This window comes from Schistocerca gregaria, chromosome 1 (genome assembly GCF_023897955.1).
Source record: "Schistocerca gregaria isolate iqSchGreg1 chromosome 1, iqSchGreg1.2, whole genome shotgun sequence".
Taxonomy (NCBI): Eukaryota; Metazoa; Arthropoda; class Insecta; order Orthoptera; family Acrididae; genus Schistocerca; species Schistocerca gregaria.
In genome coordinates this window covers 1,193,408,241-1,193,433,432 of record NC_064920.1, presented here as the reverse complement: position 1 = coordinate 1,193,433,432, position 25,192 = coordinate 1,193,408,241, and the positions used below count along the sequence as shown (strand labels likewise).

General features: G+C 39.0%; 1 protein-coding gene across 2 annotated transcripts in view; it reads right to left on the bottom strand.

Moving 5' to 3' along the window:
• The window catches only part of LOC126284570 (heparan-alpha-glucosaminide N-acetyltransferase-like), a 353,817-nt gene that overhangs the window by 51,227 nt on the left and 277,398 nt on the right, over positions 1–25,192 (bottom strand). For both annotated transcript variants that reach the window (XM_049983590.1, XM_049983597.1), the window contains 3 exons: positions 16,859–16,966; positions 16,553–16,649; positions 15,534–15,701 (listed from right to left, as the gene is read on the bottom strand). In XM_049983590.1, the coding sequence (XP_049839547.1) occupies positions 15,534–15,701; positions 16,553–16,649; positions 16,859–16,966 (373 nt within the window). The remainder of the gene's footprint in view (positions 1–15,533; positions 15,702–16,552; positions 16,650–16,858; positions 16,967–25,192) is intronic.

The following is a 25,192-nucleotide window of genomic DNA, read 5'->3' as shown; positions in this document are numbered from 1 at the left end:
GTGTTATCAATACAATGTTATCAATAGAATGTTGATGTGAATGAAAAGGAGTGAGTGATTTCAGTTTCCCATTATTACAAAACCAAAATAAAATTCTGTCTCCTGTCCAACTATCATATTTGCATCATGTAAAATAACAGTGCCAATAAAGATGCCCTTATAAACTGATTATACAATTTAAAAAGTTTTTCTCTATTTCCCATAAATGTATGTCAGCTAACTTATGCCTCTTAAAAAATATTAAATCTTTGCAGTTACCTATTGATGTAAGAAAGCCACTTCAGAAAGTGCATAAATACTTTGAAATCAAGGGTTCCATCTCACCTTTACTAGACATAACTCAGATGTAACTGAACAGGCCTACAATGGTCCTTCTCAAACAGAATTACTGGCAAAATGTATAGTGCTACAGACAGGCAGACAGACACACACACACACACACACACACACACACACACACACACACATGAAAGTAAAAGTGAGACACAACACGCGATCTAGTGTTAATAGTACCTTCCTCAGAGAGGAGATAGGAGATAGATTCAAAGAAGCAAATATGACTTGCAAGCAACATAAGAAGCATTACTGATCACAGACTAAATGGAACACATTGTAAAACATTCCTTGGGTCCCATATGCATAACCAGTTAAAATGGGAATAACATATAGCTAAATTAATCAAGAAGCTCAGTTTGACATGTTTTGCTTTTAAAAGTATCTGAGACTGTGTTGACCTAACAACTTGAGGGCTGGTTTATTTTGTATATTTTTATTCCCTGCTGTCTTATGGAATTATCTTCTGGGGCATTGCACCTAAAGTAAGTAAAGCATTTATTCGGCACAAGTATGAAAGGAGAATATTGTGTAAAGCAGATAACTGCACATTCTCCAGACACTTTCTTAAAGGCTCTTGCAACTCTTACATTCACTATTCCAGTTCATTTACTCCTTAACTGCCACTGTGGCCGAGCGATTCTAGGTGCTTAAATCTGGAACCACACTGCTGCTGGTATGGTCGCAGGTTCAAATCCTGCCTCAGCCATGGATGTGTGTGCTGTCCTTAAGTTAGCTAGGTTTAAGTAGTTCTACGTCTAGGGGACTGATGACCTCAGATGTTAAGTCCCATAGTGCTTAGAACCATTTGGACCATTTGAACTCCTTAATTGTTCTTGCTGTTGCTCATAAAAACCAGAGGTCTGTACAATCACAATACAAGACAGAAAAGTGATTTTAATTATTTTTTAAAAAAAATTTATTTAAAGTTAAACAATGGAAAATCCAGGATGGAATGTAACAATACCAGAGAAGGCAAGTTGTTACGCACCATCTAGTGGAGATGCTGAGTTGCGATAGGCACAATAAAAATCACTTTAGGAATCCTTCCTAAAAACCCAGAATCCTAAACCCCTCACCTGGTTCAGATTCATTGATGACATCTTTGCTATCTGGATTGAAGGTGAGGACACTTTATTCACATTCCTCCAGAACCTCAACAACTTCTCCCCCATTTCTCAACCCAACAAGCCACCTTCCTAGTAACCACCAGCAATACCTCCACTTCGACAGCTGCCACCCATTCCACAGCAAGAAGTCCCTTCCGCACAGCCACTCATGGTTGTCGCATCTGCAGTGACAATCAGTCCTTCTCTAAATATACTGAGGGTCTCACTGAAGCCTTCACTGACCCCAATTATCGTCCCATCCTTGTACAAAAACAAATCTCTCATGCCTTATCTCTCCATTCTCCCACCACCTCCCAAAGTCCCACAGTCCAGCACAGAGGAGCATTCCCCTCATAACTCAGTACCATCCAGGACTGGAGCAACTGAATTACATTCTCCGTCAGAGTTTTGATTACCTCTTGTCATCCATCCTTACACAACCTCTGCTCCCAATCCCTTACCACATGACTCATACCCCTGTAATAGACCTAGATGCAAGACCTGTCCCATACATCCTCCTACCACCACCTACTCCAGCCCGGTCACTAACATTACCTATCCCATCAAAGGCAGTGCTACCTGTGAAACCAGTCATGTGATTCACAAGCTAAGCTGCAACCACTGTGCTGCATTCTATGTAGGCATGACAACCAACAAGCTGTCTGTCTGAATGAACAGCCACCGACAAACTGTGGCCAAAAAACAAGTGGACCACCTTGTTGCTGAACACACCTGGAAACATGATACCCCTCATCTCAATGACTGCTTCACAGCCTGTGCCATATGGATCCTTCCGACCAACACCAGCTTTTCTGAATTGCGCAGATGGAAACTTTCCCTGCAATACATCCTACATTCCCGTAACCCTCCTGGCCTCAGCCTTCGTTAGTCACTGTCCTTACCCATCCAGCCCCCTCCCTGTTCCCACTCCAGCACCACACAGCCGTCGTTTCACCACCACACCCAGTCTTTTAATTTATTTTTATTTTTATTTCTCTCCTTTCCACTACTTACCCCCTCCCCCTCTGCACCTTCTCTCCTGTCCTCCGTCTAACGTGCAACACTTCACTGTCTGCCACTCCCACCATACTACCCCTCCCCCTCCCCTCCCCAGCCTCCTCCTTACCCCCACCCAGTCACCACTCCCATCATGCACTGGTGCTGCTGCTCACAGTGTAGTTTCAGCTCTCTGAGACTGCAGATGGGTGCGCAAGTTGTGTTTGTGTAAGTGTGTGTGTGCGTGTGTATATGTGTCTACTGCTGACAAAGGCTTAATGGCCGAAAGCTATGAGTGTGTGAATCTTTTTATTGTGTCTATCGTGACTCAGAATCTCTGCTATATGGTGAGTAGCAGCTTTCCTTCACTGGTATTGTCAGATTAAAGTTATAAACTCTGGTGCAAAAGTAATCTGCAAATCCCATTCATTCATTCATTCAGTAAAGATACAATACAATACAGTAGAATAAAACGCAGTATTTCCAGATGTAGGTACATATTTGCTTTGGAAAACACCATTGTAATCAAGTACTGATATTAAATAGCAAATACATGGGAAATATATAGTGAAACTGAGAAGGCAGCAGATTTTTCCAAAATAGCAGGTCTATCTTTTTGGACCAAAGTTCTCTCTAATTACTGATAGCAAGCCCTTTGTTACATTATTCAGATCCCAGTCCAACCTCCCAGAGTGAACAGCTAATACCTCTAGCACTGGGCCTTATTCCTGAGTGCATACAATTATACCATCTGTTTTAAGCCCACAGCACAACATTCAAATGGCAATGCCTAGTTGCACCTACCCATTGGCCCAGACCATGATTTCAACCAACAAGAGGTCCTCTGCTTCCTCATTGATACTACACAGCAATATACTGGGTTAAGACTGAAAGGTATTACAGACACTGGCTGTAAGCATGCATTGATTTAAATTAATGGTGAAAGTTGAAAATTTCTGCCAGACCAGGGCTCAAACCCAAGTCTCCTGCTTACCAGACAGATGCACTGACCACTGCACCATCCGGACACAGTGGCCATTGCAACTGCATGAACTGCCCTAGTATGCCTCCCATCAAAGCCAAATTCTCAATTTATACCACACACTGCCAATGTAGTGCCCCTTTTCCATTATCCTCATTACTCACAGCATTTTTCTAATTCCAGTAAGAGTTCAAGCCTTGTGTGCATTGAGTGTGCGTGAAGTGTACTTTTTCATGTGAATGAAATAGAAAGAAACTTCCACATGGGAAAAATATATTAAGTCTTTCCACTCCTGGGATTGGAATGACTCCTTACCCTCTCCCTTAAAACCCACATCCTTTCGTCTTTCCCTCTCCTTCCCTCTTTCCTGAAGAAGCAACTGTCGGTTGCGAAAGCTAGAAATTCTGTGTGTGTGTTTGTGTGTTTTATTTATTGTGCCTGTCTCTTGGCGCTTTCCCACTTGGTAAGTCTTTTAATATATTTTTCATGTGAATGTGTATATGTTTTCTTTGCTGAAAAAGGCTTTGGCTGATAGCTGCCTGCATAACTGTCTCTTCATTGTGTCTGTCTGCAACTCAGCAGGGCATCTTTAAGGTGAGTAAAAATCTATTCTATTCCTTATATTGTTGTTACTGTAACCTCCCATACAGTAAGTCTCCCCTGAACTGTGGTTCTTGGTGACTTTTCAGAAATCTACCTCTTTTCCTAGACCCCTCTAGTCCTTTTCTTTCAACCCTCTTCCTTCCCCTTCAACCCTTCTGCTGAAAGAAGGAGTCACTGGCTCCAAAAGCTTGCCTAATTATAACCTTCCTTTAAGTGTATTTTCTGCCACCACTTGGTGAGTAGATTTTTTAATCTATCCAATTACACTGTATTGTCAAAAATTGATTTTGTAACATGACAAATTTCCCATCTGTAATAAGTTTCCTGTCAAATCCTATGATTATAGCCTTGAAGTATGTTGGCAACTTCTGGTGTTATCTGTTGTTGCACCCCTGCTGACATTTCCCAGAAGAGGAGGAACAAAAATTTTCTTTAATATAACACCATGCATAGTAGTCCATAGAGCTTAAATGAAGCAACTGTAGTGGCCAGGATACTGTTCTACCATGTCCTATCCCAGTCACCACATTCCTACAGGAATATGTGACAACTTCATGATGATAATATGGCGGCACACCATCTTGCTGGAAAATAAATTCTGTACCTGTATCCTGTTATTATTGAAGCACTAGGTAATGTTCAAGGGTGTTTATTTAAGAAATGCCAAATACAGTTTAATTGGCAAAAAAGAAAGGACTGCTGGCTGATCCTGACCTGGTGTCCTATGTGATACACAGCCTTTCTTTGGTGAAACAATCAGACCAATTAATAACAGTTTGTCTGAGGTGGTTGCTTGTGATATTTGGTCCTCAATTGTCTCTAACCTGTAATGATAGTTTATCCCCATGATGACTGTTGGAATAACTAATTCATGCATTTCACCTAGCAGCAAAATCAGAAACTAACAGTGTTAGTTGCTGCATTAAACAAATCTGTAAGATATTTACCCTTTTCACAATCCAAAGTTACCTTTGTATAACTAATGTATGAAAAGCTGTACATTCATGGTTTCCCCATTATGGCCTCACATGTTGCCACAGCTGCCACATGCTGCAACCCCAACCTTCAGCAGATCTATAACCCATAGCTGACCAGTCTACTTCACCCATCAGTTGGCGACCAAGCTCAACCCCTAGAAACACATTTATCATGGGCTCTTGGTTGTCCATGACATCATTCTCTTGGATACGATGACTGACACATATCTGGTGATCCTTGCCACCAAATTGCAACAAGAAATCCTGAGCTTGCTAAACTGGGGACATTGAGGATGTCCCACATGAAGGCATTGGCTCACAGACTCTTGTACTGGCCAGGTACCAATAATGAGATAGAGCGCATGGTTCATGGCTGAATGGTGTGTGCCCGGCAGCAAGCAGCATCCCCACAATCACTTGCACCCTGGCCTACAACCCATCATCACTGGGGCTGCATCCACCTTGATTCTGTGGGTTCGATTCTGGGATTGATGTGGTTGCTCATGGTGGATACCTACTATATTACACGTATGTGGTACTAATACAACTGATGGTAGCCTCACTGTCTTTGCCCAAGCTCTGGCCATTGGAGCCTCTGGGCCTCAATCCACAGTGTCTGCTTTAAATGAGCCAGTATATGACCCATGGCAGATCATTCTACCTCACCCATCAGTTGGCGAGTAAGCTCAACCCCTAGAAACACATTTTCACAGGCTCACAGTTGTCAATGATGTTGTTCTCCTGGATACCAAGGCTGACACATACCAGGTGATCATTTCCACCAAATTGCAACAGGAAGTCCTCTGTTTCATCCTTCCTCAAATGGGAAGCAGAATGTCCCATTTGAACCTTTAAGCAACAACGAAGAAGGGTGCTGAATCCTCTGCCACTAACTTGGCCCTCATCCTGTTTTTGAGTACCTACCACATCATGCTGATTGATGGGCATAGTCCCACTGACCTGCTCCATGAGTGGCAACCACAGATCTAGCTTCATCTTCAGATGTTGCCCCCTCCTGCACCCCATGCCAGATCATCCCAGAGTTAGAATGGGCTGCTAATGAAGGGCATTGTACTGTTTTCAGTGGTGGATGATGGTCCTACACTACCCAGGAGGACCACTATCAGTTAATATGACAGTGACCTGGAGAGAGAGAGGCTCTATGTTTGGAATATGACAGTGACCTGGAGAGAGTGAGGCTCTATGTTTGGAGAAGTTCAGCAGTGGCACTCCCGGTGTCCTGGTTAGGAGCCATCATGAATGTCTTCAGGTCATGGCTGGTACTGATTCTGGGTACTCTGGTGGCACAACAGTATGTCATTGACCTCCTGCATCCTCATGTTGCATCTCACATGTGACAGAATCATGGAATCATGGTGCTATTTTTCAACAGGACAATGTTTGCCTACATATGACATGTGTCTCTATGAACTGTTGATATGGTGTCAACTCTGTCTCAGTGTCAGTATCTAGGATATCAAGGACCATTTACAATAGTTATGGGCTAGCTTGCCTCAGGATAGGATACAACACCTTGATGACACATTTTCCAACAGAATCAGCATTTGTTCAGACCAGAGCAGGTGCAAACATCATACTGATAAGTTGATTCCTGTCAATAGAAAAATTTCTTCTGATTGACTCACTGATCAAACCCTTTCTCTAGCAAAAGCAAGTGTTTTTCCCTTCTTTAACTTTGTTATCAAGAGAGCACATCACATGTTCACACATTTTGAGAACAACAAGCCGGCAAGTGTTCTAGAGCTCCAACCTGTTAGTCAGCAGAGTGATACACAATGTCACAGTATGTGCATTCAAGTGGAGGTCCAATAGTATGCTTCCTGGGCGCTAGTGAAAAGGTGAGATTATGTGCCTTGCTCAGTTGGTCTACTCTCCAAGACAAAGCATGCTGTGGAGCAACTATGAGCAATTAATCACTGAATTTGGTACATAATGATTTAAAAGTGTCACCGTTTCTGCCAGAGCTATTTTCTGAGGGTTTAATTTCAATTGTGTCACTGTTTCTTGTTGTTTCTTGTTCAATAAAGTTCCAAATAGCTTTTCCTTATTCTTGGGATGTTTTATTTTTTGAGCATGATACATGTGTTTTGCTTTCTTAATGAAAGTCTCAAAGATTTTACAATACTGGTGGTAACTGAGTTTCAAATCTTGACTACAGCTTGATCTCTAATCTAAGTGGAGCTCTCTCTTCCTAGCACAAGATACTTTAACCCCAGGAGTTGTGCACTCCTTATCTTTGCTTCTGTTGAATTTTCTCCATATTTGTGTTTGGGGGCAACAAAATTTATATTTGTGTAGGAATATGTTTAAGAAAGAGTTAAATTGCGTGTCAATGCTGTCTGCTTTATAATTTCTTTCCAGTGTTCTCCCCACAATTCTATCTAGACACTGTGATCAAGCATAGGATTGTGCAACACAATATCTTGCTTCTGTGGTCTGCACTTAACTGGTCAGGATATTTTAGTGTCAAAATTTGACCACAATGATCAGATACATCGGTGTCTATTGGTTTTACAGCTAAATCAAACAGTGGGAAGTCTAGGTTAGAATCTCAACAATCTGAAAAGAATAAAGTGCTACTCATCATAAAAATGGCATACAGAGTTGCAGACAAGCACAACAAAAGACTGTTACACACTGAGCCTTCTTTAGAAAAGAAAGGAAAACACACACGCATCACACAAGCAGGCCTACCTCACACACACACACATGACCACTATCTCTGGTCACTCTGGCCAGATTGCCTGTTTTACAGCTAAATCACTGCAGGTTGTTTGCTCTAAAAACAAACTATCAATAGCTATTGCACTCTGTACTCCAGTCAATGTAGGAATTTTACTGTGGAAAATAATCCAAAGCAGGCAACTTGTGATGCCCTGTCAGTGGTACTACCTGGCAGAAATCACCATAAAGCAAGAAACTGAGAATGCTTACATGGTAAAAATCAAATGGGTGTACTGTTAGAAGTGATTTTCTGATCTCCATTTTCACAGATGTTTGTCACTCCTGCACATTTAGGGCTTCTAAGTTAAGTAGCTCAATACTGATAACCTTAGACATTTGAAAATTGTTTTCTGTGACTGCTCTGTGTTGATGTAATCATACAACATAGGGTCTTTTTCACTTATTTGATTTATTGAACAGCACAATAGTAATTAAGAAAGGAATAAAATTTTGTTGAGGTCAACTGGGACAACACTAAATGGAGCACCCTGTCGAGTATGCAATGATTGCATAACCAGTGTCAACACACAGAAGAGCCAAAAGTACAAACAAGCAAGAAGCTCACTTCCTCAGACTGTGTAAGAGAGAATGTCAGAAACACACCTGAATTAGCAATTAGACAACACTGCGAAGCAGACAACCCTCTCGAGTAACAGGGCTATGAGCAGTAATTACAAGAATGCCTTTTAAACTGCAAACTTTGCATAAACAAACATCTGAAGCTCTGACATTAAACATTAGGCCAGCAAAGGATGCTGACAAACTCAGAAAATGGGAGCACATTCAGTCACTAGTACACATTACTAGGATAAAGTAGAACAAAACTGTGTTACAAGTCGTGAGTCAACTAATGAAATCTCAGGGAGTTAGTGAATGTACCTGCCCCATCCCCTTATCCTATGGCAGCTATTCTCATTACATCTTTTTTTGGTAAAGTATCTGAGGATGTGTCAGCCTTCCTGGATGATGTGAGGAAAGCAGCTCAGTTAGGAAATTGGTCTGATGTGACATGCAAGTCTATATGGTGGTTATGTTATGGTTAACAGGTGATGCTAAAATGTATGTCAAAAACAATGAAACCTTTAAAAGTACACACATTTGATTAGCTGGCAGATGGGCTTACCCAACACTTTCATAAACAAAATAGTGACAGATTTTTCAGGGAAAATCTCATGGGATTAATACAGAAGCACATTGTGTCAGAAGAGGCATTCTCTGATAGACTCTGTTAGGTGAGCAGGCAGATGAATTAATGCACAATGCAGATATGGATATAATCCTCTTGTGGGAAGCAGAAAATAGGGTCTTTGACATATTTATAAGGTGTCTTTTAGTGGATATGTCAGGATGGGTGAGGATGAAAATAGGGTCTTTGACATAATTATAAGATGTGTTTTAGTGGATATATCAGGATGGGTGAGGATGAAAATAGGGTCTTTGACATAATTATAAGGTGTGTTTTAGTGGATATGTCAGGATGGGTGAGGATGAAAACTCCTAGTGATTTGTTCTCATGTAAATGAGAGTGCCTTAAGAGTAAAAGATCACTCCCAATAAAATGTTACGTTACAAGAATGTGTGCAGCGATGCACAATGGATAATAAGGAACATAAATCCTTAGTGGATATGGGTATGCATGTGTTGGTGGTTTGTAGGACAGAACAGGGCAAATATGTTTATGATTTTATGAATGGCATAATGCAGATGCCTGAGAGTTGGTTTGATGCACTTAATAAAAGTAGTGAAAAAGTATCAGCCCCAATATGTTGTGAAAACATGGAATCTGAAGTAGCTGTCGCATCAAACAAAGTAAGTGTGGGCTTTGCTTAAGGAAATGCATGTTAAATAGCAACATGGGTAATACTGATTTAGTTGCAGTAGTATCTAAGCCATTGGGCTCAAGGATTTTTGTTTTGAGGCCAATGAGCCTGAACCAGATGTACAGGGAAGTGCATGTGGTACTGATTTTTGTGTCATGCAGCGAGGAACTGCAAACAATGATTTTCCTGTAGATACTATGGAGAAGGCTGTTAGTTGTGTTGTGAATGTTATCAATAATGGGTAGTACAGACACATCTGTTTCCAAACAATGCAGATGTGTCACCATTTCTGACAGTGTCACCTTCTCCATAGTCGGAAGGGAAGAAGGACCTGGGGATCATAGTGAATCTAACAATACTTGCAATACTGTAGGCAATTAGGGTAAGAGAAAAAGCTGTATAATTGTTCTTAGAACCACATACATTGTTTCAGGTGAAGAGGACAGCAGCAAGTGAGGCAAAATTAAAAGGGTCTATTATTATGAAAGTAGAACCAATTAAACTATGTATAGCATCACAAAAATTCAGTGCACATGGTAAAGAGCCAAAGAACACAAGGAAGTAGGTTTTGAAAAGGAAACATGTAAAGAAGAATGGCTTTGCGAGGTGTAGTTGGTAAAAAATTGTAAGATAAGAGAGGTAATCAGAGCCACCGACCAGTATGGTGTATGTGGTAGTATTGCAAGCAGTTTGCATGTGAATATAGTTTTAAGAATGTATGCTTTCAGCAAATGCAATGGATACTTTTGTTGCAATGACAAAGTCCCAGATGATGTACGAAAACGGTGGGTTAAAGAACCACATGACAAAGAAAGAAGCTGCAGTGCATGACTAGTAATTAATGTAATAATTTAAGGGGATTATGATGTGAAATTAGTTTCAATTTAAAGGCAGAGATAACACATAAAAAGTGAATTAATAGAAGTTGTATACTAGTCAGTAGAGCACAAAAATTTGGGATGAATTTCATAAATGACAAGGTGATGATGCAAAAAATAAATGGTTCAAATGGCTCTGAGCACTATGGGACTTAACCGCTGAGGTCATCAGTCCCCTAGAACTTAGAACTAATTAAACCTAACTAACCTAAGGACATCACACTCATCCGTGCCCAAGGCAGGATTCAAACCTGCAACTGTAGCGGTCGTGCAGTTCCAGACTGTAGTACCTAGAACCGCTCTGCCACTCCGGCCAGCGATGCATAGAAGAATAGTAATTAAGTAAGGGATAAAATTTTGTTGACAGCGACTGGGACAATCCTAAGTAGAGAAAACCCATTGAGGACACAATGAGATGACATAACCAATATTGACACTCAGAAAAGCCAATATACAAACAAGCAGGGAGCTCATTGCCACAGACTGCGTGAGAGGGAATATCAGGAACATATCTGACTCAGCAATTAGATAACAGTGCAGAGCAGACACAACATTCTTCTGTTACAGGCTACATGTAGTATCTACACCTTGGGATGAAGAAGGGTGACTTCCAGGCTGCAAACTTTGCATAAAGGAATGCTTTGAAATTAAACAACAGCGCAGCCAAGAATGCTGAAAGGCTCAGAAAATGGGAGCACATTTGGTAACCAGCACAAGACTGTCGCATCATCGACTGCTATAAGACCCTCACCTCCTTTCCACTTAGTCTCAGAGTCTGGCCAATACACCTCCATCACTGACACCGATGGAAGGCCAGCACTACTAGTTCCAGGTTGACTCAGTGAACACGACAAAGTATTACCAGCCACCAACAGCTACAAATCCACAGCCATCCATCTGTGAAGGGAACTTCAACTCTGCAAGCTGCATTCTTGCTTACCCGAAGATGAAGGCCAGTCCAGTCTCCCATGAATGAAGAACTGATCTTCTCCTCTGTGAGCTGTTCAACATGGGAGTGGGGTGCTTGTGCAAGTACAGTCTTACTGGCGCTGTGCTGGGCCTGCCTTTTGGGCTGTCCTCTGTGTCACTGTGGGGTCACTGACCTACAGATTTCTGCAGCGAAACCTAAGTGCAGCTACAATTATGAGAATGCTGAGGCTGTGAAAGGCATCCAAAGTCACACCAGGCTGCAGATACGCACCAGCCCGTGTTCCCTCCTATGACAGAGCTGCAGCACTGACTCAAATAATTCCACAGGCAGCATCATAAGATTCCTTGCTGGGCACTGACACACTGCCCTGTGCTTCCACACAATGCAGGCTCAGCACATCCTCTGCTAGACCACACTGGGAAGCAGATACAGTGATTGTAAAACTCTCAGAAATAACATGACTGTTAACTGAATGTCATCTATGTAGCTCCTCAGCATACCCCAGGTCCGCACCTCCACTTCAAACACATAGAAGGCTGAAATCTGGTGGGCTGCTACAGTGTATACAACATTAGTTTTCACTTGATGAACAATGGATGAACCGTGGGTGTTGCCAAGGTGGGGTGAGCTGTGTGCTTCAATGATAAACATAGCCATAACACAGGCGCAACCACAATGGAGGGTATCTGTGGAGAGGCCAGAGAGGGACAGCAAACTTTTCAATAGTCAGAGGGCAACAGTCCTGATGATTGACTGGTTTGACCTTCTAACACTAGCCAAGTTTGTCTTGCTGTGCTGATACTACAAATGGCTGAAAGCATGAGGCAACTACAGCAGAATTTCTTTTATTTTATTTTATTCCTTCCCCCCCACCCCCTCTCCTGAAGACAAGCAACTCTGCTATATGACTTAATAATGGTGTCATCCCCTTGGGTAAAATATTCTGAAGATAAAATATTCCGCATTTGGATCTCCAGGTGGGACTACTCTAAAGGTGTCACCATTAGAAAAAACAAAACTGGTGATCCACGGGTTCAGAGCATGGAATGTCAGTTCCCTTAATCGGGTAGTTGGGTTTGAGAATTTGATAAGGGAAATTGACAAGCTGAAATTAGATATAGAGGAAATTAGTGAAGTGAGGTGACTGTAAGAATAGGTCATCTGGTCTGGTCATTACAAGGTTATTAACACAAAATCAAATAGAGATAATCAACAAGAAGATAGGAATGCAGGTAAGCTACTATAAACAGCATAGTGAGTGCATTATCATAGCCATGATAGACACAAGGTTAGCACCCATCATACTAATGCAAGTTTATATGACAACTAGCTTCACACATCTGAAGAAACTGTATGATGAGATAAAGGATATTATTCAGATAGTTAAGGGGTAAAAAAACTTCATTGTGATGGGAGACTGGAATTTGACAGCATGAAAAGGAAGAGAAGAAAAATGACAGTTGAACATTAACTGGGGGAAAAGACTGAAAGAGGGATCCACCTGGTAGAATTTTGCACATAACATAATTTAATCATCACTAATACTTGATTTAAAAATCATGAAAGAAGGTTGTATATGCAGAAGAGTCCTGGACACACAAGAAGGTTTCAAACAGATTAGAAAATGGTAAGACAGGGATTTTGAAACCAGATCTTAAAGTGTAAAACATTTACAGGGTCATAATTGATTGGTTATGAACTGCAGATTAAAACTGAAGAACTGGAGGAAAGTCATAAATGAAGGCAGCAGGACCTGGACAAGTTGAAAGTTCTTGAGAGTTTCAGACGGAGCATTTGACAACATTGGACTGAAACAGGGGAAGGTTAAAAATGGAAGACAAGTGCGTTGCTTTGAAAGATGAAATAGTGAAGGCAGCAGGCGATCACATAGATAAAAAGAGAACGGCTAGTACAAATCTTTGGCTAACACAGACAATACTGAATTCAATTGTTGATAGGAGAAAATACAAAAATGCAGTAAATAAAGCAGGCAAAATGGAATACAACCATCAAAAAAATGAGATTGACAGGAAATGGAAAATGTCTAAGCAGGAATTGCTAGAGGACGAATGCAAGGCTGTACAAAATTTTACGACTAGGGGAAAGGTGCATGTCACCTACAGGAAAATTACATAATCCTTTGGAGATGAGAGAAGCAGCTGTACACATATCAAGAGTTCATACAGCAAGCCAGTACTAAGCAAAGGAGGAAAAAGCTAAAAGGTGGAAGGAATATACAGAAGGTCTATTCAGGGATAGAAACCTTGAGAACAATATTACAGAAAGAGAAGAAGAATAGGGTAAGTGAAATGGGAGATGTGATACAGTGAGAAGAATTTGACAAAGCACTGAAAAACAAATTACAGAAAAAGGCCCTTGGAATAGATGACATTCCCTTCAAATTATTGAGATCCTTAGGAGAGCCAGCCATGCCCAAATCATGTGATTAAAGAATCTACATCTACATGACTACTCTGCAATTCACATTTAAGTGCTTGGCAGAGCGTTCATCGAACCACAATCATACTATCTCTCTACTATTCCACTCCCGAACAGCGAGCGGGAAAAACGAACACCTAAACCTTTCTGTTCGAGCTCTGATTTCTCTTATTTTATTTTGATGATCATTCCTACCTATGTAGGTTGGGCTCAACGAAATATTTTCGCATTCGGAAGAGAAAGTTGGTGACTGAAATTTCGTAAAAAGGTCTCGCCGCGATGAAAAAGTCTATGCTGTAATGACTTCCATCCCAACTCGTGTATCATATCTGCCACACTCTCTCCCCTATAACGTGATAATACAAAACGAGCTGCCCTTTTTTGCACCCTTTCGATGTCCTCCGTCAATCCCACCTGGTAAGGATCCCACACCGCGCAGCAATATTCTAACAGAGGACAAACGAGTGTAGTGTAAGCTGTCTCTTTAGTGGACTTGTTGCATCTTCTAAGTGTCCTGCCAATGAAACGCAACCTTTGGCTCGCCTTCCCGACAATATTATCTATGTGGTCCTTCCAACTGAAGTTGTTCGTAATTTTAACACCCAGGTACTTAGTTGACTTGACAGCCTTGAGAATTGTACTATTTATTGAGTAATCGAATTCCAACGGAGTTCTTTTGGAACTCATGTGGATCATCTCACACTTTTCGTTATTTAGCGTCAACTGCCACCTGACACACCATACAGCAATCTTTTCTAAATCGCTTTGCAACTGATACTGGTCTTCGGATGACCTTACTAGACGGTAAATTACAGCATCATCTGCAAACAATCTAAGAGAACTGCTCAGAGTGTCACCCAGGTCATTTATATAGATCAGGAACAGCAGAGGTCCCAGGACGCTTCTCTGGGGAACAACTGATATCACTTCAGTTTTACTCGATGATTTGCCGTCTATTGCTATGAACTGCGACCTTCCTGACAGGAAATCACGAATCCAGTCGCACAACTGAGATGATACCCCATAGGCCCGCAGCTTGATTAGAAGTCACTTGTGAGGAACGGTGTCAAAAGCTTTCCGGAAATCTAGAAATACGGAATCAACTTGAGATCCCCTGTCGATAGCGGCCATTACTTCGTGCGAATAAAGAGCTAGCTGCGTTGCACAAGAGCAATGTTTTCTGAAGCCATGCTGATTACGTGTCAATAGATCATTCCCTTTGAGGTGATTCATAATGTTTGAATACAGTATATGCTCCAAAACCCTACTGCAAACCAACGTCAATGATAATAGGTCTGTAGTTAAATGGATTACTTGTACTACCCTTCTTGAACACTGGTGCGACCTGCGCAATTTTCCAATCTGTAGGTACAGATCTATCGGTGAGCGAGCGGTTGTATATGAGTGCTAAGTAGGGAGCTATAGTATCAGCGTAATCTGAAAGGAACATTCACTCATTCTTTAATTAACTGCAAGCATGCACTATTTTACTGAGGTAAATACTGTAGTTTTGCAAGTTTTTGGTAGTTTAGACTTGCTCAAACATTTCTGTTAATACACTGCTTATGAGCTTTATTAAGAAATTTTTGTTCATTCATCTGCAAATAGAAAATGTTACCCATAACTAAGAATGTTACAAATAGATGTGTAATACACTGACACTAGGACAATTTGTAAGACACTTGGTTTGAAGAGATTAAATAACTGAAGAATGCCTTACCTTTGGGGGATTAAAGTTGCGACATGTGAATGCTACCATTAGGGTTGCAACCACAAAGTAAACAATTCCAAACCGCTGCAGTACTCCAAAAATGCGTATTGTCTCAAGTTTGTAGTAGCCACCAGAGGTGTTTATCATCATGCCCAACAAGAACAATATGCAAGATCGCTGTTGAATGAATCAAGTCTTAGTGAATACATGAACTAAAACATTATTCACCAGAATAAACTAATAGCACTCTGAAAGAACATCAAAAAAGCAATAAGGCTGAAGCGTGAAAAATTTTTGCAGCCTTCTTGTTATGTTAAACACATAAGAACATATATTGATTCTGAATGTCATGCAGAATACCAGTAGCTCTGTATATATAGAAATTCAGAGGAAGTACAGCTTTATAAATAAACGTATATTTATGTTCACCACAAAAATTTTGTTCTGCACGCACATATATATTTCTGAAATCAGAATGTAGAGCAACAACTGTAACTGCAACTGTGGTTACAGCTTCATGACACAAAGAAACAGGCTCAAACACTACTAATATACACCCATTGTGCATAACACTGGTATCTCAGGTACCACAGATACATTTCTGAATATTCGCATAATGTCATTATGATGTATGCCAGATGGATACAAGCTCACAGCTGAATTAAAGAGAGATTGCAGTAGCAGTCACTACCACAAGTTGTTTTTTATGATTATGTTAGCAGTGGAAATAACAAAACTGAAAGTTTTTATTTAAAATTTAACTAGCAACAGTATTTTATATCATGTTGTATGTGCAAAAATCTTTGTTTCCATATGGCAACAGGAAATAAAAACTGTTACATCATTACTCAACACCAACTTCCTCTTTACTATGATTTTCATTCAGCAAGGAATTTCATTAGCAATTTTGAGTAATGAAGAAGGAAATCACTGCAGGTATCAGCATTAAAATGTAATACTAATCAACATTTCTGTTTCTAGTGTGATCATTGGTTATTTTCTATCATTCATAAACAATGAGCACTTACACGTAGAATACCAGCTATTATTTTGCATCTTGGTGTGTTCCTTTTCAGCTGGGACCTAACAGATATTGGTACACAAACACCCATGATCCACATGAACCTGTAAGATAAATGATTCCATTTGGTTAAGTGTATTGGTAGTTTATGTTGTCTGTAATTTTAAGTTCATATAATATTATTATACCATCAACATCGTAATGTGCAATTATTATTTGCATGTTGCTTTGATAAGACCACCACCAAATTTTTAGAGGACTATTCCCTCTAGCTCTTTTATAGTGTTACCCAATATTATAATGCTTGTACTACCAAGGAAACAGCACATCAGCAACATTGAGACCATTCCAAGTTGTGTGCTCAAGGAACCAATATTTCCCAGCTCCATCGTTCACAAATATCATGAGCACAATGCTTATCCTGAAACATAACATTCCACTATAAATCCTTTTATACACACTTAGCACATTTGTTCATAAATACTTACACAGAATGTAAATTACTGATAGAATAAAAGGAGCATGTATGACTTAAAAATTAATCTTCATTTTCACTTCCTGTTGTCCTGTTGCATCCCATTTAATGCTGGAAATGGCAATTTTCTAACTGAATGTTCAAACATTTGTTTCCCCCACTCATTTTATCTCTATTTCAAACGATTGCAGAAGAGATCAAACTAAGCAGTTTCATATATGAAAACTTCATTTGTGAGTGAACCAGGAACTAAAACATCATCAGTTCTTACAGCAGAAGCATTAGCACATCCTATAGCAACAGGAATGAGCCTCAGTGTTTTTTATGGTAAGTCAGATGAGAGAGAAACACTCCAAATCAGTTGAAACACCTCTCTCATGTATAAAAAATGAGCCATCAGTGTCAAAGGTGGAACTGACAACTCAAGTACTGAAAGAAAACTGCTCTTCTACCAAAGAAATATTTTAATGCAAATGTTAAGAGGACTAAACTGTGATCTGCGTTCCATTAAAATAAGTCTTCCTGTTATAACTAACTGTGTAGTAATGAATATAAAAGACCACTCTGTCTGATGTATTTAAAAAAACTAAGAAATATACTGCACTTGCTGCAGGCCCTGGTAATAATAGGGCAAGCCCTAAAGCAGAATGAAATAATGGACTTTAAATTATATGGCTATTACCTAGTAAGCAGATCTGTAGACAGCATCAGAAAGGGATTGGGTGGGCTTTTTATGTTAACCAACACATTAAAGTGGAAAAACTATTATTTTTTGAATAGTAGGGGAGGGTGTTGTACCTGGAGGACATTCCATGTTTCAGTCTAGTGACTAGTTTTAGAATAATATAAAGAACCATGCACTAGAGACTGCCATAAGTAGTTTCCAGCATTTTCTACTGTTATTGTTCTTGTGAGACATGAGGTCGTGTTCTATGCAGCATTTGTAAATATCACAAATTCTATATATATTTAAGTGACACATAATATATTAAAGCTATTGTCAGAATACTGGTAATCCTTCAATTACACTGGTTTATGGTGAGTAAAATTCTGTATATTTTTAAAACTGATTACATAACATGTGAACAGTTAAGCTATATTTCATCAGTCATGGATCATTTTGTACCTTGAAGCAGAAAGTCTTGTTACTGCCATTGAACACATGATATTTGGAAATGAATTGAATTTCTTTAATATCTTATTAATTTTTCCTGTCTCAAAAAATTAATTTTATTTGAAAATGTTTATAACTTTTAAACAGTTTTTGATAATATTTCTTCTTAATTTTATTTCCCTTACTGATTATTGGTGTGTAGTAGAGTGATAACATAACAGATATAGGCCTACTATTAAATACAGTTTTGACAAGATTTTCTTGATTGGAATACTTTTAAATTTGAATAGGATGTTTGATTATATTGTGCCTTTCATGTTCGGTAAAATCTTACTTTTTGGGAGTAATTTTACTAATTTCAGAAAAAGATTGCAGCACACATAAAAGTGAATGCTATCATTTGAAACTTGAATAACAAAATATACTACACTTTTAACATAAAGCTGGATAGATGTTCAAACTACCAGCCAGATTAGTCAAGCTCAGACAGAGTATTCAAGACCTCTATATGAGGGTGGTTTGATAAGTTGTAAATTTCCATGAAAAAGCAGAATATTTTTGTTGTGCCTTCATGGTTGGTAAGCTTGATTATTCCAAGGATCATATAAAGAATTTCAACAATTCACTACATACAGTCTATTGTTGACAGCCATATGAATTGTTCAGTATGTCACTGTGACTGAAAATGGAGGAAATCAAGTTTTGTGCTGTTATCAAACATTTCCATTTGAAGGGTTGCCTGTCGAACAAATCAAAACAGAACTAGATGAAGTTCATGCTAACAGAACTGGATGAAGTTCATGCTGACTCTTCACCATCACTGAAAACTATTTACTTTTGGATTAATGAATTTAAACTTGGTTGGACAAGACTGAAGATGAAGTGTGCTACAGCCACCTAATTGAGGTCACCACGAAGGAAACCACTGACAAAATCTATGAAATGGTAATGCAAGACTACCAAATAAAAATTCATGAGACTGCAGGCATCTCAACTGAGAGAGTGGATAATATCCTGCACAGAGAACTGGCTATGAATAAGCTGTGTGTGAGGTGGGTACCACAATTGCTCACAGTTGACCAAAAGTGCAGCATTTCAATACAACATCTGGCGATGTTTAATCACCTTGTGCAAGACTTTTTGCACTCATCTGTGACTGTTGATGAAATCCGACTGATCTGTGACTATTGACGAAACCCAGACCCATTACTACACACCAGATTCAAAATTACATTCAAAATAATGGGCAAAGGCTGTTGAAAGTGCCCTGGAGTAGGCAAAGACCATTTTGTCAGCTGATAAAGTGATAGCCACTGTTTTTGGGATTCCAGAGAAATAATCCTCATAGATTACTTGGAAAAAGGCAAAACAGTAACTGGATCCTATCATGCTTCAATGTCTGATTGCTTGGACTTTGTATTGGCTGAAAAAAAAAGACAAAGACTGCCACACAATAAAGGATAATGTATCATCCCACACACAAGGGATAACAATGGCAACACAGCATGAACGGGGCTTTGAAGGGCTTCCTTATCCACCCTACTCACCAGACATAGCTCACCGTGACTTCTGCCTCTTAGCTAACTTGAAACTTTCTTTGGCTTCTGAGAACAAATTTTTATCAAACCAGGAAGTGACAACAGCAGTCAACGAGTGTTTTGCAGAGTTTGGAAGAATCAAATTGCCAGGGTTGGACCAAGTGTATAGCGCACAAATTAGATTATGTTGAGAAGTAAGATGGGTTGTTTATGAGACAAACTCTTTTTATCAAACCATTTGTATGCTGTAGAAATCATCTGTTTTGCAAATTTTCAAAGAAAAATATACCAGTGTGACGCAAGGTTTCAAATCAGATCTAGATCTTAGGAAACAAGTATACGTTCAATCAGTAGCAGAGTCAGCAAATGTAAACCATCCCTCCTGAAACCCTATTAACAGATACTGTAAAACATGCTTGAACACAGAAGGGGTACCCACAAATATCAGAGTGGAGGTCAAGTAATACAAGACCAAAAAGCTTTTTGTGATCTTCTTAACAAGCATTTTATCTCCCCAACTGGCACCAAAATTCCAGGCATTGATCCTCTCAGCAATCCAATACACTGCTACAACAGATTAGGACTTTGAATTCCAAGAAGTAAAAGAATAAGGGATAAGCAAAATAATTCTACAGCTGTAAAACAAACACTCAGGGGCTTGGGATTGTCTTTCCAGTACAATAATTAAACAATGCTCAAAAGCCATGGTTAAACCAATTACATATCTCATCAATTGTACCATTGAACACGATATTAAAGAGTGGCAATCTGGTAACACTGTAACCACGTGGATGGTAACTACGTCTGTCAGCACAAATTAGTTGTGCTGTGCAGTTGGTGCAGTGGATAGAGTTTTGGATTAGCATACAGGAGGTCGATGGTTCGATCCTGGGTTGATGTATATGTTTTTTATTTGGTAAATGTAGTCAAGGTGGTATGGTATCTGGCATCTTAATGATCAGCAGCGATTGCAGTGGGTCCTCTAGAAAACGTTTACACTGAAATTAAATGTCGTGCAGCTAGAGTGTCCCGTCGGTTAGAGTGGTTAACTGGTGCAACAAGTCTTTTTAGTTGACACCACTGCAGCAACTTGTGTGTTGATGGGGATGATATGATGATGAAGATGACACAACACCCAGTCCCTGAGCACAGAAAAATCTCAAACACAGGCGGGAATCAAACCCGGGCATCTGTGCATGGCATTCTACCATGGTGACCACTCAGCTATCGAGGCAGACAACATTGGCACTTATAAACTTCAATTGTAGAAATGGAAGATTGGTCATCTTTGAAAGGAGGCCTTTCTACATCGTGGGAGTGAATTTCTTTGCACCACTTCATCTACTAGATGCAAAACCTGTTTTCTTTGTACCCTCCTCCAATGGTCCCATAGATTACTTCCAAGTATTAGCCTTGCCTCGTTCAGGTCCATTACATTTCATTAGGGCCTTATGTTAGCAGTAGGACTAGAAACGTCCTTTGTGAATAATTTGTACGTCTTATCACCATGGTACCACTAATTATGCCTTTCAACATTGAGTCTGATATCTGCATGCTATTTGGTACATATCTCAATGCATTATTATTATTTCTTTCTTATCTCAGACGTTATGTCTGGTCAGAAGTAGAAAGTGACGCGGACCTTGACCAAGCGTGATTTCCTTTTAACTGTACGGTATATGTTATATTACATTTAGGAACTTTCGGGTAATTGAACATGTATCAATAATTACGGATTTCTGTAGTTGTATATATAAGTTTGGATGTAGCTGTATTGCATTGATGTACTGGTGGATATTGTGTGGTATGACTCCTGTAGTTGATAGTATAATTTGTATAATGTCAACTTTATCCTGATGCCACATATCCTTGACTTCCTCAGCCAGCTGGATGTATTTTTCAATTTTTTCTCCTGTTTTCTTTTGTATATTTGTTGTATTGGATATGGATATTTCGATGAGTTGTGTTAATTTCTTCTTTTTATTGGTGAGTATGATGTCAGGTTTGTTATGTGGTGTTGTTTTATCTGTTATAATGGTTCTGTTCCAGTATAATTTGTATTCATCATTCTCCAGTGCATTTTGTGGTGCATACTTGTATGTGGGAACGTGTTGTTTTATAAGTTTATGTTGTAAGGCAAGCTGTTGATGTATTATTTTTGCTACATTGTCATGTCTTCTGGGGTATTCTGTATTTGCTAGTATTGTACATCCGCTTGTGATGTGATCTACTGTTTCTATTTGTTGTTTGCAAAGTCTGCATTTATCTGTTGTGGTATTGGGATCTTTAATAATATGCTTGCTGTAATATCTGGTGTTTATTGTTTGATCCTGTATTGCAATCATGAATCCTTCCATCTCACTGTATATATTGCCTTTTCTTAGCCATGTGTTGGATGTGTCTTGATCGATGTGTGGCTGTGTTAGATGATACAGGTGCTTGCCATGTAGTGTTTTCTTTTTCCAATTTACTTTCTTCGTATCTGTTGATGTTATGTGATCTAAAGGATTGTAGAAGTGGTTATGAAATTGCAGTGGTGTAGCCGATGTATTTATATGAGTGATTGCTTTGAGTATTTTGCTAGTTTCTGCTCGTTCTAGAAAGAATTTTCTTAAATTGTCTACCTGTCCATAATGTAGGTTTTTTATGTCTATAAATCCCCTTCCTCCTTCTTTTCTGCTTAATGTGAATCTTTCTGTTGCTGAATGTATGTGATGTATTCTATATTTGTGGCATTGTGATCGTGTAAGTGTATTGAGTGCTTCTAGGTCTGTGTTACTCCATTTCACTACTCCAAATGAGTAGGTCAATATTGGTATAGCATAAGTATTTATAGCTTTTGTTTTGTTTCTTGCTGTCAATTCTGTTTCCAGTATTTTTGTTAGTCTTTGTCTATATTTTTCTTTTAGTTCTTCTTTAATATTTGTATTATCTATTCCTATTTTTTTTCTGTATCCTAGATATTTATAGGTATCTGTTTTTTCCATCGCTTCTATGCAGTCGCTGTGGTTATCCAATATGTAATCTTCTTGTTTAGTATCTTTTCCCTTGACTATGCTATTTTTCTTACATTTGTCTGTTCCAAAAGCCATATTTATATCATTGCTGAATACTTCTGCTATGTTTAGTAATTGGTTGAGTTGTTGATTTGTTGCTGCCAGTAGTTTTACATCATCCATGTATAGCAAATGTGTGATTTTGTGTGGGTATGTTCCAATAATATTGTATCCATAATTTGTATTATTTAGCATGTTGGATAGTGGGTTCAGAGCAAGGCATAACCAGAAAGGACTTAATGAGTCTCCTTGGTATATTCCACGCTTAATCTGTATTGGCTGTGATGTGATATTATTTGAATTTGTTTGGATATTAAGTGTGGTTTTCCAATTTTTCATTACTATGTTTAGGAACTGTATCAATTTAGGATCTACTTTGTTTATTTCCAATATTTGTAGTAACCATGAGTGGGGTACACTATCAAAAGCTTTTCGGTAATCAATGTATGGGTAGTGTAGCGACCTTTGTTTAGTTTTAGCTTGATATGTCACCTCTGCATCTATTATCAGTTGCTCTTTACATCCTCATGCTCCTTTGCAACAGCGTTTTTGTTCTTCATTTATAATTTTGTTCTGTGTTGTATGTGTCATTAATTTCTGTGTATATTGTTGGTAGGCATGTTATGGGGCGGTATTTAGCTGGGTTTGCTGTGTCTGCTTGATCTTTAGGTTTCATATAAGTTATTCCATGTGTAAGTGTATCAGGGAATGTGTATGGGTCTGCAATGTAACTGTTAAATAATTTAGTTAGATGTGAATGTGTTGAGGTGAACTTCTTTAGCCACAAATTTGCTATTTTATCTTTTTCCAGGGGCTTTCCAGTTGTGAGTAGAATTAATTGCTTTGGTGACTTCATGTTGCAAAATTATCACTTCAGGCATTTGTGGTATCATCTTGTATGTGTCTGTTTCTGCTTCTATCCACCGTGCATGCCTGTTATGTTGTGCCGGGTTTGACCATACGTTGCTCCAGAAGTGTTCCATGTCTGTTATGTTTGGTGGATTGTCTATTTTAATGTGCATGTTATCTATTGTCTGGTAAAATTTCTTTTGGTTTGTGTTGAGTGTTTGGTTTTGTTTCCTTCTATTTCCACTTTTTTTGTATCTTCTAAGCCATTTGGCCAATGCTTGTAATTTCTGCTTCTTTTCATCTATTGCTCTATCACTTCTTGTTGTGAGATTTTACCTAACCTTTTTCATTTTTTTCTGACATTTGATGTCTTATAAATTGTGTTAGCTGTCCAATGTCTTTTCTCAGTTTTTCTATTCTGATCTGTAGCCTGTGTTGCCATGCTGGTTTTGTGGGTTTCTTCTGTGTGTTGGTTGGTTCTGATCTCTGCCTAGTGTGTATATTTAGTGTAGTGAGTGCTCCTATATAAACCAGTAGTTGTAACTCTTCCATAGTTGTGTTTTCATTTATTTTGTTGTGTATGATTGTGTTGATAGTTTTTATTGTTGTTTCAACTTGTGGGTTATTTGGCGGTCTATGCAAGAATGGTCTAATGTCTGTATTTGTCTCTTTGTATTCTATATATGTCAGCTGAAATTTTTCTTCTAGATCTAACATGTGTGTCACTTTGTGTTCTATTTGTACTTGTTCTGGTGGCAGTCTTAAGATTTCGTTTTCCACTGATTGTTTAATTGATGTGTGTTGTTCTTTGTTTGTTTGCTCTGGGATGTTTGAGTCCATTACTGTATTTTCTTCTTCTTCTGATTGCACATTATTTTGTTCCAGTATTTTTTGTACTTGTTGTTTGATGTTTTCTAATTCTGACTGGGGTATCCTGTTATTTTTGATTATTACACGAATCTGATCAGCTAGTCATTGTTCTGTTAAAAATTTTAATTCTGGGTATCTGGTAATAAATGTTGTGTATACTTGTGATCTGTATCCAGTTGTGTTGGTTCCTAGGTTTGTTGCTTGGAAATAACAGAACATGAGGTGTCGATTAACTTCATTTGACCATCTCATCCTATGTCTTTGTTTTCCTTCCAGGGTGGTTGCAGGAAGCATATCCTGCAAAACACCTCTATTTGGATTTAAATCATTTTCCAGTTGGCTAGCAGTGTCGTTACCATTGTGGGCGGGCATAGGGTTCAAGCGTCATCCCCGACCATGACAGCGCTTGTCCAAGGCTTCTTTAGTTGTGTGCTGAACCAACTAATCACACTAAAAGGGGGGTTAGCCCTATTAGTGGTTTCTTCTTTTCGTCGCCTTTTACGACTGGTAGAACATACCGGAGGTTTTCCCGGGCCTCCATTATTATTATTACTATTATTATTATTATTATTATTATTATTATTATTATTATTATTATTATATCGATGGGATTGTGGAAACATCACATCTATTACCATTAGGGAAACAGTGTATTTTAAATTGAACATTTCACAATTAGTGATGTTGGGGTGAATCATGCAGAAAAATATATTTCAGAGGGGTAATGCGCATTAGGTGGAACAGC